The sequence below is a fragment of the Panicum virgatum genome, chromosome 2N (assembly GCF_016808335.1).
Source record: "Panicum virgatum strain AP13 chromosome 2N, P.virgatum_v5, whole genome shotgun sequence".
NCBI lineage: Eukaryota > Viridiplantae > Streptophyta > Magnoliopsida > Poales > Poaceae > Panicum > Panicum virgatum.
In genome coordinates, this window is record NC_053146.1 from 60,918,414 (window position 1) to 60,936,845 (window position 18,432).

Sequence of the window (18,432 nt, forward strand, 5' to 3'; positions counted from 1 at the left end):
AAGCCAAGGAGCCAAGGAATCACCAGAAGAGCAAACACGTTATGCGGCGATTTCATCTCATTCGAGAGTTCATCGATCGGGGTGAGATTAAGATATGCAAAATACACACGGACCTGAACATTTCAGATCCGTTGACAAAACGCCTTCCACAGCCCAAGCATGAGAGGCACACAAAAGCAATGGGTATTAGATACATTCTGGATTGACTCTAGTGCAAGTGGGAGACTGTTAGAAATATGCTCTAGAGGCAATTATATTTCCTTGTATTCATAGTTAATAAAGTGTACCTTGAATATTCATGGATGACAACTTGTATTGATTAATACTTATGTGAAGTATTTGTGAAACTCTATACTTGTATGAATATTCTAAAATGTTCCTAGTCAGAGTTCATGTGAGGACACACATGAATATTAGACTAGCACATGTATTAATTGATTGACTACGTTTCACAAGTAATTGACATGGGGATGTCAAACTAATAATGTGGGCTCATGTGAGACATGAGACTGAACTGACCCAACACGAGATGATGACTTCTTATTGCACAATATGTACGCTATGTCCTAAGACCTGAGATCGTCGTATGTACTCAAGATGTGAACCGACTTACTTAGGAGCCATCAAACGCTGCACCATAACAGGGTAGCCATAAAGGTGGCTTTTGGGTCTGTCAAGAAGCATACCGTGAGACATAGTCTTGTAACAGGGTAGTTACAAGAGAGAGATATCTCTGGGCCCCTCGAGTGATCTGGATCAGGAAATGCATGGCCATGATGGGGTTAAGAGTTAACCAAGTATTTCGAATCACAGGATCGAGAAACAGTGGTCGGCTTCAAGCAAGACCAAATATCGTGAGGCAAAGGGGACATCATGTATAAAATTGTGACGGCTCGACAGATATGATTCGCACGTGCTTAGGAGTTGACACGTCTTACTAGAGACCGCTATCAACTATTGGCCAGTAGGAGTACTAGGCCATGTCTATCCATGCCTAGGTGTAACTGTTGGGAAATACTTAATGGGAAGTATCATTCTCTGTCGTCTAGTTGAAATTAGGATTCAGGAAAAGATAACAATAATCAAAGCTGGTTTCTAGAGTCTTTTTCTTTGACCTGAAGAAAATTAGCATACCAACAGGAATCAGTTGCTTCGCTACTCGTTTCATAAGTCAGAGTTTAGTTACTCTTCTCTTGGTCAGGACTTATGAAAGCAGCAGTATATATAACTTGTAGCAATATAAACATCAAAACTGCTAATAGTTTTAAGTTCAATATTCTTATTGTATTATCTTTTAACGTGCATCAAATTATTTTATGCCTTCCATTGCAGGAAAGAAAACTGGTAGAATTTTAGCCATTATACTTCCTATAATCGCTGCTGCGCTAGCTACTGTAGTAATTTGCTCTTGTATGTGGAGGAAGAGGAAAACACCAGGAAAGCCATCACTACCAGGCGAGTCCCTTATGTAATTCAGTTATTTAAAAGTCCTTTATTTTTTATATGATTGGAACTGGCATCAATTCAAAATAGTATACAATGAAAACGAACATTTTTTACTGGCTTAGACATCATTCTCATATAAACATAGGAAAATCCCTGACGTATTACGTAGGTTCTAATAACTTGCTCTCTTATGACAGATACAACTAACCCAGAGAACATAAAAAGTATTGATTCACTCATTAGTGATCTATGAACTCTGCGAGCTGCAACGGAAAACTTTTATGAAGCCAATAAACTCGGTGAAGGAGGTTTTGGTGCAGTTTATAAGGTGCTAATAATGTTATACTTCTAGGATCGACTAGTGCACGGATCGAGCGGGTATTTCCTTTCTCTTTCCTTTTCATGAGTACAAAGGGGTCTTAGATCTGGAACATAGAGTACACAGAGGGAGAGAGGGAGAGACTATCACCACCAGCGCTTGAACTCGATCCGGCGGCCATCCCTGGTTCGCTGACGAAGATATGCTCTAGGGCAGCGGCGAGTGACGCAGCAGCTTCACGGTCGCGGCGGCGTTGTCGTGGACGACAGCGCCAACGGCGACGAGTCGAGGACGATGGCGGCGGCGGCGGTGGAGACGCCAGTGGAGTCGAGGACGACGGCTGGTGTGGCGCAGAGGCGGCGGCTTCCTGTTACTTCTGCGCACCCTCAGATCGGGCTAGGGTTTTTCGGTGGGTTTGGCGGCGCACGGCGAACCTCGTGCTGTGTGCCGCCGGCCTCCACCTCTCTTTATAGCGCAGCGCAACGGGGCCCACCAACCATGTGTTGGATTGGGCGCCCCCGATCAGGGCGCGGATTGGGCCTATTAGGAAGGAGATCAATCCAACAAATAATGCATTATCATATAGACCTTTTTATTCATATTTTGCAGTTTTGGCATTCAAATATATCTATTTATTTGTACAGGGAATCCTCCCTGATAATCAGGAAATAGCAGTGAAAAGACTCGCAGAATTCTAGACAAGGGATTGAGGAGCTGAAAAATGAGCTTGTTTTGGTTGCTAAGCTGCAACACAAGAATTTAGTTTAGGCTTGTTGGTGTTTGCTTGGAGGATCATGAAAAATTGCTTGTCTATGAGTACATGCCCAATAAAAGCCTCGACACTGTTCTTTTTGGTATTGTTACTCATCATCTTTAAGCAATGGTGAAACAACTGCTGAAATTTTATAGTGTACATTTATGAGTTTTATCTTTCCGCCTGACAGATCCTGAGAGGTCGTGAGCTTGAATGGGGGAAGAGATTTAAGATAGTCAATGGGATCGCCCGTGGCTTGCAGTATCTTCATGAAGATTCTCAAGTGAAGATTATCCACCGTGATCTCAAAGCAAGCAATGTTCTGTTAGACTATGACTTCAATCCTAAGATCTCAGATTTCGGGTTGGCAAGGCTATTTGGAGATGACCAAACACAAGATGTCACAAACCGTGTTGTGGGAACCTAGTAAGTGTCGGCAACGTTTCTTGGATAAAGAAATGTCAATAATATTGCCTTTGTGAGATATATGAGCGTACACTAATCCAAGATACATTGTTCTTGTCGCAGTGGATACATGGCCCCTGAATACGCTATGCGTGGGCATTACTCTATCAAGTCCGACGTGTTCAGCTTCGGCGTTTTGATCCTAGAGATTGTCACGGGAAGAAGAAATGGTGGCTGGTACAGCACCGATGAATCTGCTGATCTCCTTAGTTTGGTGAGTGCTAGCCTACGCAAAACTCTGCGCCCTAGTTACACTTTACAAGTTCATATTAACAATATTGAAGCGATTTGGATATCTAATGCAGGTATGGGAGCACTGGACGATGGGAACGCTGATGGAGATCATGGATTCATCCTTGAGCACTCTTGCTCCACGAGACCAGATGGTGAAGTGCATCCACATTGGGCTCCTTTGCGTTCAAGACGACCCCGCAGATAGGCCAATGATGTCAACGGTAAATGTCATTCTCAGCAGCAGCACTGTGACCCTCAAAGCTCCATCCAGGCCGGCATTTTGCATCCAGAAGAGTGGCTTCAATTCGGAAATGTACTCGGAAGTGTATGCAGGAGCTTCACATTCTGTGAGCAGATCGCCTATGTCGCTGAACGACGTTTCGATCACTGAACTTGATCCAAGGTGATCCACCTCGTCGTTTTTGATCACTGAACTTGATCCAAGCCTCCAAGGTGATCCACCTCGCTAAGTGATGATGAACTTGTTGCACTGTTGTTGCAACGAAAACGAAGTTTGGTGCTGGGAAGGTCAGGGAGCAGCCAGAATTTTGGATTGATGGCCAAATAGGCTATACAGCACAGGTTTTTATGATTAAAATATATTAAGAAGTTCGTTAGGGAAAAAAGGAGGAGGTGGGGGCACATTCTCTAGTTTGCATTGGCAGTTCTGTTTTGCAACCAATGCGAATAGTTTCTAAACAGCGTGGGTAACCTATAAAGTTTGAGGACGGATATTGTCGGATGTAATGTTAGTTAATTATCTAGATTTGTCCAAACTCAAACTCCAAATTATTAGATTTAACTAATACCTATATATTATCTTAAACGAAAAGTCTTATATTTTATGAGCGCATTTTTATAATGAATCTATTAGTCCCAATCTCGTGTTGTCAGTCTATAGAAAATTAAAGATATTGACAAGTTAATTTTTTAAAAAGAATATTACATAAAAGATAAGTGCTGATGAACTTATATTTGTGATCAGAGAAATAACTATTTTGATCAGATGTGAGGTATTTTATTTTTCCGACTATTTTTGTATGACCAGAGTAGAGGTGACTGAAAAGAAGAATGGTAATGACAGATGCATCAATTCTCGCCAGCTTAAGCTTTTGTTTTTTTGAACTACCACTGTCTGCTTTTTTTTTAGGATCTGATATGATTATGGGTTCCAACGAGCCTTTCTCTAATGACTTGCCTAGACAGAGACATGGACGTGGACGGAGACTAGTCGATGGTGGAGGCGCGCTGCTGGTGCGTGGGAGGGATGAGGAAGCGAGGCGGCGGCGGGCAACAAGCCAAGGAAGGAAAACAAGCTCGCAAGAACCTACCAACTCCAAGCACTTCATGTCTTCATCATTTATCCAAAAAAAAACCTTCAAGCATTTGAGCCCTGACAGTACGGACGCAGACAGGCACGGTCAGTTGTCGTTGTGGAGGGCCCTGTAGAGCTGAGCTCCCAGCGACGGCAGCGTGATGGGCTTGGGGATGACGCCGTTGACCCCCGTGCGCTGGCACGCGTCGCGGACGTCGATGCAGCTCGCCCTCGGCGGCAGTGGCAGGGCGACGAGGATGAGCAGCCAGCTGAAGCTGTCGCTGGTGAGCTCCCGGATCGTGAGGGCCACATCAAACCCCTCTTCCGTCGCACCGGCGGCGTCGGCGCCAGCAGCAGCAGGCGTGTGGAGGTCAAGTAGCACCACCTGGAGCTGCATGCACGAGAACTGGAACGGTGGCTGATCGGCGGCGGCGCCGTCGCTCCCCAGAAGAAGGCTGAGGCAGTGCGCGGCCGACGGCACCGGCAGCACCTGGCAGCCGAGCCGCTCCAGGAGCTTCCGCGTCACCTCCCGGCTGGTGTCGTCGCTGTCCGCGAGCAGGATCCTTAGGCCGTTGAAGTGGTACTGAGGAGGCGCAGTAGTGGACGACGGCGACGTCGAGGGTGCAGCACCGAACACGCCGCTGGCGCAGTAGAAGCCCGCGCCTGATGGGGAGGAGGCGGAGGGCGATGGCAGCCCGTACCCGAGCTGGAAGTGCAGGACGAGGCTCATGGATTCTCCTTGCGGACCTCCCAAATCTGACGGGGATCCCCGCCACATCTTGCCATTCATCATCTGACGAGATCAGTCGATCAATCAGTAGCCAAAAATTGCTCATGCGTCGTGTCGTACACAGAACAGAGCTCACCTGCGCGATCTTGCTGCACGTCGTGATGCTTAGCCTCGTCTCGGAGCTGACGGAGGTGGTGCTGATGCTTTTCCTGACTCTGTCCTGGGGTCGTGGGATAGACGAACGCAGCAAGCTGTCTCTCAAGATTCTTGTGATCCCAAATCGGAACTTGACGCATACCAGGTTGCAGCCGGAGAAGTTGGGATCTTGTTCCCCCGCCACAGTTTCCACCGAGAAGCAGAGGTCATGGCAGTGGCATTCGCACCGGTCCAGCAGGGCGCCAAGCATGTGCAGCAGGAGATGGAACACTCGCCTGTCGTCGCCGACCACCCAGCACTCGCCGGGCAGAGAGCTCATCTCCGCCCGGTGCGAGAAGCCGATCCCCCTGCAGCGGGCGAGGCACCCGGACACGGCGGCCGCGTCCCTCACCAGCGCGCGGAGGTCGAACGGCCTCCTCGCCAGGCTGACGCCGGCAGCAGCCGCCGACGCCGGCTCGCCGTGGGGCGTCGTCGGTGTCAGCACCGCCGCCATGACGTCGTCGATCAGCGTGGACGAGAGGGAGCTGATCCTGGCCATGGCGCCCACGGCGAGCCTCCGCTCGGCGCAGGGCACGGCTTCGTCCTGCTGCTGCGCCTGCATCAGGGAGAGCAGCCCCGCGACGGAGTGCATCGGCCTCAGCACGCCGTCACGCATCGCGCCCTGCGCGGCGTCCCTGGCCCTGGTGGCCACTTCGGCGTCGTGCTGGGCCTGCGCCACGACCCTCTGCCGCTCGGCCAGCTTGTACCGCGTCAGCTGCCACTCCTCCAGCACCGCCGCGTGCGACAGCGCCACGGCCAACTGGTCCGCCACCACCTCCACGATCTCCAGCTCCTGCTTGATCCACTCCCGTGTTCCTCCTCCTCCTCCTCTATGCCTTCTAGATCTGTGATTCTTAGGAGTAGCGGGTGGAGCCGCAAGAACCAAGACCATGATCGCGTAGCTCACGGCAGCTCCCTGCTCATCTGATCCTGACGATGAGGCGCCGACAAAGTTGGACACCCTCAGCAACGGCATCCGTATGGCAGCCGCAGCTCCGCTTCCTGTCGTCATCCCGAGCGCCGAGCCCTGCCTCAGCACCTTGGCGTCCTTGCTGGCCATGACGATGACCACGTCGGGGTCGTTGACGCGAATGTCCTGCGTCGCCGTGCCACGGTGGTCGTCTCCCGGCAGCTGATGCACCAGGTGGAGCACGCTGGAGCCGTCGCTGGCCGCCGCGGGCATCCAGACGGCGCAGCTGCGGAGGCCGAGGGCCTCGGAGAGGTGGAGCACGGCGGTGCGCAGGACGTCGTGCGGGAGCGCGCCACCGCGGCGGACGTGCTGCGTGATGGCGCGGACGACGCGCTCGGCGGTCTCCTGGCGGCGCCTGACGGCGGCGACGTCGCGGTCGAGCTGGCGGGCCTTGTCCCGGAGGAGCGCCTCGCGGGTCTTGAGGCGGAGCAGGTGCGGGATGAAGGCCGGGAGGGAGACGGCGGCGACGGAGGCGGCCAGGGCGGCCAGCGCCTTGGCGGCGGTGAAGGCGAGGAGGCGGCGGCGCGAGTCCGGGCGCGCGTAGGTGAGGACGGCGGCGAAGTGGACGATACCGCAGAGGACGGTGAAGGCGCCGAACTGGAGGAGCACCCAGCGGAGCGGCGCGAGGTCGGCGCAGGTGGCGAAGTGCAGCAGCTCGAGCGGGATGGAGAGGTAGGACGCGCCGATGAGGAAGTCGCTCACCTTCTGCCACTGCAGCAGCGCCTCCACCGCGCCGTCCTCGCGCCCGTCGCAGCCGCCCCCGCACCGCGGCGCTGCCATTGGTCTCCGATCGAACTTGCAGCTGCTGCTGAAAGCTTAGAAACGCGCAGATTAGTCGCAGGTGGCATCAGCTCTCACTACTGATTCGGGATGGAATGCGATTTCATGGACATGCATGCAACAATTTTATCCCCCTGAAACTTGATCTGTGTGTGCTGGTTCCTTCCAGCTGCATCTGCGTCTATCTGCTTTGCATGCAAGCGACTTAACTATGTGGAACAAGAAAGTAAGATGGATGGAATCAGTGTGGTCTTGTTTAGCTTTTCAAGATAAAATGTGCTGAAAAACAAAGAATTGGTGCTTATGGTCTAGAGCATATCAGCGTATACTAACAACTGTACCCATTTCAAAAAAAAAAAAACTGACTGTACAGCAGCAGAGAAACAGAGGAGGTACACATGAACAGGGGAATCTGAAACAAGAAGAGATGCGACGAACATTGCTCAGAACTCATTCATTTTGAACTAACTTGAGGACTGGATGTATGCATGTCAAACATTGCGCTCATGCATCTCTACTCCCTAGCTAATGGAACAATATCATCTCGTGATGCATGCATGCATACGAATCGAACAACAAGAGGGATTGCCTGAGCAGCTAGTCTGATGAACCATTAGATAACTCACCGTTCACCGGTGGATATGCAGCAGATCAAGGGGGCTTGGCCTCTGTTTCAGTCTATCACTCGAGAGCGCGCAAGGGAGGGGAAGAGATGCTCATGCAGGTGAGCCGCATGCTGCAGGGAGGAGGAAAGGCGAGGACCAGCAAGTAAGTAATGGAGGAGGGGAGGCCGGGAGGGCGAGACAAGTGTAGGCAGCTTTCTTAAAAAAATGACAAGTGTAGGCAGGAGGCAGCCTAGGGATCGAGCCGAACCGGTCCCTGCGCGGCGTGCAGAGCTCGCCATCCGAGTAGCTTGGGAGCAGGCGGCAGGCCATGCCCGCATGCATGCCGGCCCGGCGGGCGGTGCGCCGCTCTTGGTAGCCAACGGACGACGGCGCCCGTCTCCCCGGAGGAAGAGACAAGGAGGCCGCAAAGGGAAAGGGCGCTCGGGTTGCTCGCTCCCAGGACGACGCTGCAGCGCGACGCGACGCCACACGGGAGCGGGTTACTACTGCAGTCTGGTTGGGGCCAGCCGGCCAGGTTCCAGCGCCCCCCACTCCCTGCGGCCGCCGCTGTCGCCCGGCCGTGGGAACGCCGCCGCGACACGTCGTCGGTCGTGCATGCGTGGGCTGCTAGTAGCTCTTTCCTCCTCCTTCGAGAGGGCCCCTTAATCTTCTCGGCCCGGCAGTCCTTATAAAAAGAGAAAGGGGACCTTCTCGGCCCGACCGCGCTTGGGTAAGGCCCGCCTTTACCTGGCCCATGCACGCGTAATCTTAAAAAAAAAGAAGAGGAGGAAATAACCTTGGAGCCACAGCCCACAGCGGCCTCAGCACCACACTTAGAAGCTGGGATTTGGGCCGCGCCGTGCTAGCCCAGCTCTCTCGTGCCTCATGCTATGTCGGATCTAGATTACTACTAGATATGTTAGGTATATCGTGCTGCAGGATAAGTCTTTTATTAAGCCATAGCACGGCCCATGGCATACTGGAATATCTTCGTGCCGTGTCGGCCCAAACACGGTCCTCCTGATACTTGCAATAAGCTTGTGTAATGATATGCATCAATGGAGAAACTTTAATGTGGAATATCCATATACATACTAATATGGAAGACAGCATATCTCAATTAAGCATCACATAAACTATATGATAGAAAATTACATGTTTTTTTCCAACAAATATTTCCTTCCATAATGGCTAATAATTAGAAAGGAAGATTAACTATCATAGTAGAACAACGTGCTAGATGTGGGCATAGATGGCCCAATGGGCCGGCACGGCCCCGATTTAGGCACGGCCCAGTTAGGCACGACCCGACAAGGCCCATCTAACTATTCGTGTCGTGCTGTGTTGGTCCGTGGGCTGAGCCGGCGGCCCAGACATGACACTGTAGTGATTTAATTGTGTCGGGCCGGCCTATCTAGCCCATCAGCACGGCCAGCTCGACAACCCGTCGGGCACGACTTCCATGTGGGCACCGCCGCGCCGGCCGCCGGGTATGTGACGCGCATGTGCCGTGCCTCCGCCTCACCCACGTTGGTTCTCCTGGCCGGCTCTCGCGTCGACCGCCGGCCTCCGCCGCGTCGGCTGCCGGATATGTGACGCGTGTGTGCCGTGCCTCCGCCGCACCCATGCCGATTCTCCTGGCCGGCTCTTGCATCGACCGCCCGGCCTCCGCCGTGCCTCCGCCGCACCCACGCCGGCCCTTTCTAGCCGGCTCTTGCATCGACCGCCCGGCCTCCGCCGTGCTCATACCCGCCTTCCCCGTCGACGCGCACGCCGGCCGCCGGCCTCCACCACGGCGCGCCCGCCATCGTCCTGCTGCCTGCGCAGCAGCCGCCGGCCTTCACCACGCGCGATGCTTGTCCGCCGGCCGCCAACCTCAGCCGCTCGCGTGCCGACCATTTTCCGCCGTGAGAGTAGCAACCATCCCCGCGAGCACGCCGCCTGTCGTCCTCTGCCACACAGCCCGACCCTCCGCCGCCGCTCGCGCACCGGCCATCCCCTGCTCGCGCATCGGCGACCCTCCCCTGTAGCTCGCTGGCTCCCAGCCTCTTCCGCTTCTCCACCATCGGCAAGTAAAAGGAACGGGCGGTAGGGAGAGAACGAGAGAGGAGGGGATGGGGGAGAGATAGAGAGAGGAATAGGGTGGCATGGGCTCTTACATGTGCTTGGGCTATTAACAGGTCTCTGAAGCATCCAACAGCTAGTGGCTTGGTGTGACATGCCAAAAAATCTACCAAAATAAAATACGCGCTAAAAATAATTCTCAAAACTTTTCATCGTTGAGCTCAGACCTTCCCCGCCCGATCTCCCGATCTCCCGAAAAACCGGTCCCGACATCCGAATCCATCGCTGTCCCGTCTCCCTGTTCGCCCTCATCCCGCGCGTCACGTCCGACTGGCGCGCGTGCGCGTCCGGCCGCGGTCGCCGCCGCGAATCTCTCTTTCTCTTTTTCTTTTTCTCCATTTCCTTTTTCCTTTTCTTTTTTCCTTCTTCCTTCTCTCTCCCTCCTCCCTCTCCTCCCTACCGCGCGCACAAGAGCGCCGCTCGGCCCACGCACGCCCGGCCCCCGGCTCTTCGACCTCGCCCTCCTGCACATTGCCGAAGTAGCTCGTCGCCGCTTTCCCATCCACGCGCCCCACGCGCTGCACGCGTGCGCCCACGCGCACCACGCCGCCGCTCTGAGCTCGCCGCGCCGCCTGGCACAGCGCGACCGCCTCGCCGCCCGAGCCGCACTGCTCGCGAGCAGTGCTCGGCGTCGCTCAGCCACGCCGGCCCCTCTTCCACGTGCTCGCCGACGTCCATGACGCCCGAGCTCCCGCATCCGCCAGCGAGCAGGGCGACGTGCGTGCCACGTCTTAGCCGCCGACCGTCCCCACGTGCTCCGCGTGCCCGGAGAGCATGCCGTGCCGCTCGCCCTGCACAGCACCACCTCCTCGCTGCCCGAGACGTCTTGTCGACCTGTGCCTGCCTCGCCGCCCGCGCGCCACCGATCCACGACACCGCACTGGCCCCCACCGTCATTAAAGCCAGCCGCGACCCTCGCCGGCCGAGCACCGCTGCCCCTCCCCTCCACCGCCTTATTCCGCCTATAAATAGGCGCTCCTCGCAGCCCTTCACCCCCACGACCACCTCCGCCACCGCGTGCCATCCTTCCCAACCCGCAGCGCCGCCGCCACGGTCGCCTCTGCTGCTCGCCGCACGCCGCCATGGACCGACCTCCTCGCTGCGCCCCAGCCCAAATCGAGGTGGGGAACAGGTTCCCCGTTGCCCCCTCTCCCTTTTCCTCCTCCCCATGGCCGCCGCCGAGCCCCCAGGGCCGCCGGCCTCGGCCGCCGAACGCCGCCCCTCTCCCTCCCCTGTTTTGGTCGCGGGGGAGAGGAAGAAGAAGGGCATTTTGCCCAAAACCCTCCGCCCTTCTTTCTATTCTCTCAAGAGTCCCCACCCCTTTATAACCTTTTTTCCAAAAGAGGCCTTCCTATTATTCCTTTTTGCAAGCAAACCCTTCCACTAAATGAAAATAATTCTAAATAGATCCTTGCTCTTTCCAAGAGTGACTCAGACATTTCTGAATATTATAAAAAAGCCCCTGTCATCCCAAAACTATTTACAAATAAGCCTTGGATCCATGTTTAGACCCTAAACACCCCGTTAACTTACCATTTCATGCGCCAAACAATCTCCGATCGACCTGAAACTTTACCACGCCATTCCTAACATAGTTTTGGCAATGCCATTAGGAAATCGCCCAAAAATATTACTCCTATCTCCATATTTTAATTATTTCCGAATCGAGCTCCGTGATAAAACTTTTATTTTTTTTCTTGATTGTGTGCTTGTTTGTGTAGATCGTAGATCACGGTGTGAACGAGGGAAGACCCGTCGACAAGCAGTACTGCGAGCAAGTGAACGAGGACCAGTTCCGCGACCCTGAACCCAAAGGACAGTACCTCGATCCGGACTTCCCGGAAGTCTTTGAAGACGGCAAGTTCAATCACATCCTTTGATGCATGTTTTGACCTAGTTTTTATAAACACAACCTATTGGCCTGTTTTACAAAACTGCATATGTTGGATAGCCACCCCTTGATTTGTTATAACCATTCCTTGACCACCTAGATTAATGTCTGAATGTGAATTGTTTGGACATTAATCGCTGCTAGAACGCTTAGGACCTTAAACACGATCCAACTTGTTTTATAAAAGGAAAATGCGTGAGCGTGTGGGAAAGGAAAAATGTAGAATTTTTGAAAGATGAGTTTAGATGGGATGGATGGCACTTCTGTGTGAATTGCCGAATGGTGTGCTCTAACCTGTGTGGTTGGGCAAGGAAGAGAGATATCCATCTTGTCACAATTAAGGACCGAGTTGGTGTGTCATCCCACATAACTCCACTATCGTGCAAACCACTCGACCTGTTGTATGGGCAACGGCTTAGCATAAACCTTCTAGTTAGTCTGATAGCCATCAGGAGAGCTGAGAGCAACGGATAACTAAGGAGAAGGGATAAGCTCTGTGTGACTTATGCCCCGGTTAAACCTAGGTGAAAGGTCGATGACCCCTTGGTGGATCCCGTGGTGGCTAGTCAGGTCTAGCTAAGGTGGGTAATGCCTTTGTTGGGATCTGCAACGACACTAAGATGATCGAGTTGCGATAACCAGCTTGTGGGTAAAGTTGCACACCTCTGCAGAGTTAAAATCTATTCGAATAGCCGTGCGCACGGTATTGGGCGAGTTACGGTTTGATCACACAACTAGTGTTTCTTCTGGGAATGAATGGGTTGGCGTGAGTGGTTTTGGAAAAGTGTCCGGCAGTTGTGCTGTGTGCTACGGCGGATGAGGAGTCCGGTAGCAATTTAAAATTTGGATCCTGTGTGGATCAACACTACGTGTTACTCGGTACAAGAAAACTTGCTTGAAAATTCTTTCTTTTAAATGAACCCCTGCATAAAAATTTGCTTTCCGCAAATTAAACCTTAGCCTCATCCTTGATTTACCCTGTGCATTCTATTCTGTTTATACCCTTCCGTGGGTGTGGTTGGACTTGTTGAGTACGTTTGTACTCACCCTATTCTTAATATTTTACAGAGGAAGATCCAGACTTCGTTACCGAAAACGTTGAGTAGAGGTTCCGTCCTGCACCCAACTTTGCCTGTGGATAGGGTCACTCGTAGGAAGTTCCGAATGACGCAAGACACTGATGACCCCCTTTTCGTAGTTAATATCGTTGTGTGGGTGTTAGTTGTTATCCTCGCGATAGTGGCGCTTCACTGCCCACTTCCGCGTAGAGTTGTACGGTGATGTACCATCTGATGTAATAAAAGTGTTATCAGCCTTCTGGGACTGATATTGTATCACTTTTAAGTCTTCTCTTATGAGGGGACGCTTCACTTGGGTCAAAATAGTCGTGTCACATAGGGTCAGGCCCATTAGTCGTGTTGGGTCAGGGTCGGCACTATAGGTCGGGTCCAAGCCCAAGCACGACCCTATGCATTGGGTCGGGTCGGCACTGACCCTATTAGTCATGGCTTGTGTTAGATTAGGGTTTTTTTTCGTGTCGTGTCTAATGCGGCCCATTTGACCCAACCCATTTGGCCATCTATAGATGTGGGCCGACGGACTATTTTGGTTCCGTGCCAACCTAAGCACGACTCAAAATACAGGCCGTGCCATACATCCTATTATGTTGAGATTCTAGACACAATATGACCCTCGTGTTCGTGTTACCACGATCCAAAATATTTCGTGTCGTGCTTCGGATCGTGTCAAAGTATACCGTTCAAAAATGACACGGTGCAAATTCCAGCTCTAACCTCGCTTGGGTGATAGGTCTCTACTTTTTTCCCCATGCAACGCGACTAGTTTGTGGGACACGCATGAGGTCAAAAAATCTATTCTATGCTTGAAAAAACTAAAAGGCTGGCAAGGCATCCCTTCTAATCACACAATCTGTCAATAAATCAGCAGTCAGACAGCCGGCGCCCCGTCTCCGCCGTCACCTCACCGGCTCGCCGCCATGCCCGCGCATCGCTGCTCGCTCCGTTCCTCCTCCAGCATCGTCTTTACCCTCCTCCTCTCCTTCCTCGACGCACCGCCCGCCGCTGCCCAGCTGCCGTGGACGCACTGCGGGGACAGCGGCGGCGCCTTCGTGCAGAACAGCACGTACCAGTCCAACCTCGAGCTGGCCGCCGCCGTCCTCCCCCGGAACGCCTCCTCCTCCGCGTCCCTCTTCGCCGCCGCCGCCGTCGGCGCCGCTCCGGATGTGGTCTACGCCCTCGCGCTCTGCCGCGGCGACGCGAGCGCCCCGACCTGCGCCGCGTGCCTCGCGGTCGCGTTCCAGGACGCGCAGCAGCTGTGCGCCTACAGCAGGGAGGTGGCCATCTACTACGACCTCTGCTACCTCCGCTTCTCCGGCCGGGACTTCCTCGCCGGCGCCGCCGCCGACGAGATGTGCCTCCTCAACACGGAGAACGTGAACGCGCCAACTGCGGCGTTCGACGCCGCCGTGGGCGCGCTCCTCAACGCGACAGCGGACCGCGCGGCGGCAGACCCCACCAGGCGATTCGCCACGGGCGAGGAGGCGCCGGGCGGGGGCGTCCCCGCGATCTACGCGCTGGCGCAGTGCACGCCGGACATCACACTGGCGGCCTGCCGGAGCTGCCTAGCGAATATAACTCGGATGGCGCCCAAAGTATTCAGCGGGAGCCCGGGCGGCAGGTTTATCAGGGTGCGCTGCAACTATCGTTACGAGCTGCATCCCTTCTTCTCAGGGAGTCCACTGCTTCAGCTTCCAGCGCTGGCGTCGCCATCGCCACACACCATGGTGCCGGTGCCGGCGAACTCTACGTCACCGGTAAACAGACCAGGTATTTTTGAGCAAAATTCTTACTTTCCGAAAGCAATTGGAGAGGAAATTTTGTGCCTTAATGCCATGTGGTGTATGATGTGAGTAATGTGAACACACTGACTAGTTGGACACTTGGAAACTTCCAATGGTGGCTAGTCGTGCTCATGGTACTAAATGCTACATCGTCATCATTGTTTGGAGCAAACGGTTTCTAGCTGAATTGGTTAGAATAGTACTCCTCAAGTTCTGGGTTCAACTGTCCGTGGAAGCCAATTTCTAACTGTGGTTAAACAAATCTCCCTCGGTAGCGCGGTTAGGGTTGGAGGTTTTCTCGATCGGAAAGCCGGTTGCTTCCTCTTAATGAAAAATGGTGGGGCTGTCATACCCTCGTTTTTATCATCCATTGTTTACAGTTTATATTTGATGAAAAATGATTATTTTGTGTACGGAGTACTTGTTTTACTATGTCGTCAAATGGTGGTGGGATTCTCACAAGCGTATCATCTACTCAGCCACACACATAAAAATGATCCATTAACCTTTACTCGCTTCATCTTGGCTTCTCCAGTCCCATCGCGATCAGTCGCTCGCCTCATAAACTGGCAAAAACGACGCGTGCACGGTGACTCGGTGAGAAGTCCACGCTTGAACGTTTCTTCTGGCACAATAATCCAATTTTTTCTTTATCCATGTATGCAGGGAGGAAAAACAGAGCAACCAAAATCTCTGCTGGTGTTGCCGGTTCCCTTTTCTTGATGCTGATTGGTTTGGCCTGTACTATCATTTGTTTGAAGAGGAAGACACCTGTCAGGAGCCAGAACAGTTAGAAACATACTATTTGAAAGTCTTGAGTGCTTGCTCAGCGTAAGGGAATTCTAGTTTGCTTATTATGCCATTTGTATCTTTACAGATTCGGCGCCGATTATCCCTAGAAAAATACCAATGCCAAAGAGGATTGAAAGAGGGAAATGTGCAGTGTTCGATTTACTTACTCTTCAAGAAGCAACCAATAACTTCCATGAGAAAAATAAGCTTGGGGAGGGCGGGTTCGGTACCGTTTACAAGGTAAGAAACCACAACATGCAAGAGAGAAGAAAGCATTTACAACCTTTTCTGTTTGCTGCTTGTAGGAAGGTAGGATGTGTATAATGTGGTCGATGTATTGCATTGAGCCCCTTGGGCGGTATATATAGAGTACATGGCTTGGAGGGCAAGTAGCCTCTCCTAGAGATAAGGAAGGTTATCCCGGGATTACAATCAATCCTAAACTAACCATATCCGGAGTTGCCTAATATACTCTAACACTGCTGTAAGCGATTTGTTTTTACAGGGGAAGCTTTCTGATGGACAAAAAATAGCAGTGAAGAAGCTATCCCGGTGTACTAGACAAGGACTTAATCAGCTTCACAATGAAGTGCAAGTACTGGCCGAGCTTCAGCACATAAAGCTTGTCAGGTTACTTGGGTTCTGCTCGGACCGGGATGAGATGATGCTTGTTTATGAGCATATAAAGAACGGAAGCCTTGATAAAATTCTATTTGGTATTTGATTCTGCAATTGCTGTACTCCACATTTTTCTTGGTTTATGCAAATGATTTTGTGGTGCTATGTCACATTCCAGAATTTTTTTTGGTTTTGCTAACTTGATGGTGCTATTTGAAAATTGAAATCAACCACGCCAAGGAATTTGTGACTTAAAATGGGCATGGGCACCATGGGTAACAGCACAAGCACTACTGTATCGTTTCTGGCAAGCTAGTTGCAGAAGAGATTAGGGCATGCAAATTTTGTCATTGCCTAAATTATTCTTGCATGCTGTAAATTGGCATTTTTATGCATTCTTCATGCCAAAATCCTTTTAATTTTTAGCCATCTGTTTTTTTTTTGGAAACAGATAGTAGTAGGAGGGCAATCCTAAATTATGAGCAAAAGTACAATATCATTCTAGGAATTGCCAAGGGATTATTGTATCTTCATGAGGATTCCAGCATAAGGATCATTCACCGGGATTTGAAAGCAAATAACATCTTGCTTGATGAAAACATGAACCCAAAAATTGCAGATTTTGGATTGGCCAGGTTGCTAGGAGGTGGTCATACTCAGACTAAGACAACAAATGTAGCTGGAACATAGTAAGCTCATACACCTAATTATATTGAGTCCTGAAACACGGAATATGTGTACAGTTCAAAAAAAAAACACGGCATATGACACCAATACAAACTTCTGTTCAAATCTTCAGTCTACCTAATTCCTATTCTCTTACAGCGGATATATGGCACCAGAGTATGCATTGTTCGGAAAAGTATCACCGAAGATTGATGTTTTCAGCTTTGGTGTTTTGGTCCTGGAGATTATAACCGGGAAAAGAAATACTAGTTCTGATGATCCAGACAAAGTTGTCAATCTCCTAACTGATGTAAGTAGCATTTTCATCTTTACCAAAAGCTGGTTATCTGAAATTACTTGAAACCAGAAAATTTGAAGGGAAGCATGTAATAGGTATGGAACTGTTGGACCCAAGGGACGGCATTGCAGCTGATTAACAAACCACTTGATGGACATACTAGGAGCAAGCTACTAAGATGCATCCACATTGGTCTTCTTTGCGTCCAAGAGAATCCTGATGACAGGCCAAGCATATCTTCAGTTGTTGTAATGCTAACTAGAAGCAGGATAAGGCTTCAGAAGCCTCGGCAACCTGCATTCTTCTTTGGGGGAGACTCTAGTTCAGTGCTCGATCGATGCATACATGGTAACTATGTATATGAGAAGTCTGATGTGATTGTGGAGGATAACTTTTCAGTGAACGATGTTACTAATACCGATCCGGATCCTAGATGAGCTGAAAGGATTCAGTTATGTATGGTTTGGATGTAAGTTGTGGTTTAAGGGGTTCTCCCTCTGATTTTTAGATGTCAAAGTGCAGAGATTATTGTGCTACAAGTTATAGAGGTAGAGACTAACCTTTTTTTTATAGAAGGTAGAGACTAGTCTTTGAGTAACCATTCATTTCTCCCTCTTGTTCTCCCTTTTTTATTTGAGATGAATGGCTGGTTTTGTGAAGTGGTAACTGGTAAGGTAGGTCAGCTTAGAAAATTTTCTTCTCAGGCCCGGGTTTCAGCACTGAGAACTTCATGCATTTAAGACGAGAAGATATAAGGTTATTTTTTTTTGGAAAAGTTCATAAATCATATGAGACCTGATGGAAAGCACATGGGAAAAACAAAATGATATGGTGGTAAGACCAGCACAATACTACTACTTTCGTTTTTTAAAAAAAACATTTATAATTTATAAGTGAAGGGAGTACAACTTAGTGGGGTCACATGGAGTTGTATGCAGAGCCATGACATGGCACTGTAGAAAAACTGGCAAATTACCAAGCAAGAAATGGCGAGTGGCGGTCACATATTATTTGGGGACTTTATTATTGTAACACAATTTTGTGGAGGTCATATAACCGTGTACGCTGGTTTTCTTCCATGGTCTTCACATCTCTCAGTCCCGTCGCTATCATTTACTACGCGTTTGACTGGAAATGGCGAGTGGGAGTATGCAGAAGAGTTGTTAATTGATTCGTTCTAAAGAAACACACTTTGCATCTTTGAAGCACTGAAATAAGAGATAAAAAAAGGAAACACAAACACATATGACGAATGTGATCAATTTCAAGTAGGGAAACCTGAACCTTCAACTGGTTGCCTCAATCACCACAATCATATAGGAAAATTTTTTTCTTACCTAGTTACCCTTACTATCAGCGCTCCGTTCGCG

The 18,432-nt window shown here is 51.0% G+C and overlaps 2 protein-coding genes and 1 pseudogene across 3 annotated transcripts; 2 read left to right on the plus strand and 1 right to left on the minus strand.

Moving 5' to 3' along the window:
* Window positions 1-1,078: 1,078 nt before the first annotated feature.
* Window positions 1,079-3,727, plus strand: LOC120661568 (annotated as a pseudogene).
* Window positions 3,728-4,546: 819 nt separating this feature from the next.
* Window positions 4,547-7,968, minus strand: LOC120661572 (ethylene receptor 4-like). Of its 2 annotated transcripts, XM_039940468.1 has the most exons (3): window positions 7,835-7,968; window positions 5,400-7,236; window positions 4,547-5,326 (listed from the first exon to the last, which is right to left on the minus strand). In XM_039940468.1, exons 2-3 carry the CDS (start codon window positions 7,206-7,208, stop codon window positions 4,640-4,642), a joined length of 2,496 nt encoding a protein of 831 aa, XP_039796402.1. In that variant the 5' UTR covers window positions 7,209-7,236; window positions 7,835-7,968; the 3' UTR covers window positions 4,547-4,639. The 2 variants fall into 2 exon arrangements, with proteins under 2 accessions (XP_039796402.1, XP_039796403.1); XM_039940469.1 differs by lacking the exon at window positions 7,835-7,968 and having other exon boundaries at window positions 5,400-7,279.
* Window positions 7,969-13,751: 5,783 nt separating this feature from the next.
* On the plus strand, window positions 13,752-17,667 carry LOC120661575 (cysteine-rich receptor-like protein kinase 6). The gene is made up of 7 exons (XM_039940470.1): window positions 13,752-14,674; window positions 15,355-15,477; window positions 15,566-15,720; window positions 15,986-16,196; window positions 16,550-16,787; window positions 16,924-17,074; window positions 17,158-17,667. Exons 1-7 carry the CDS (start codon window positions 13,825-13,827, stop codon window positions 17,497-17,499), a joined length of 2,070 nt encoding a protein of 689 aa, XP_039796404.1. The 5' UTR covers window positions 13,752-13,824; the 3' UTR covers window positions 17,500-17,667.
* Window positions 17,668-18,432: the final 765 nt, after the last annotated feature.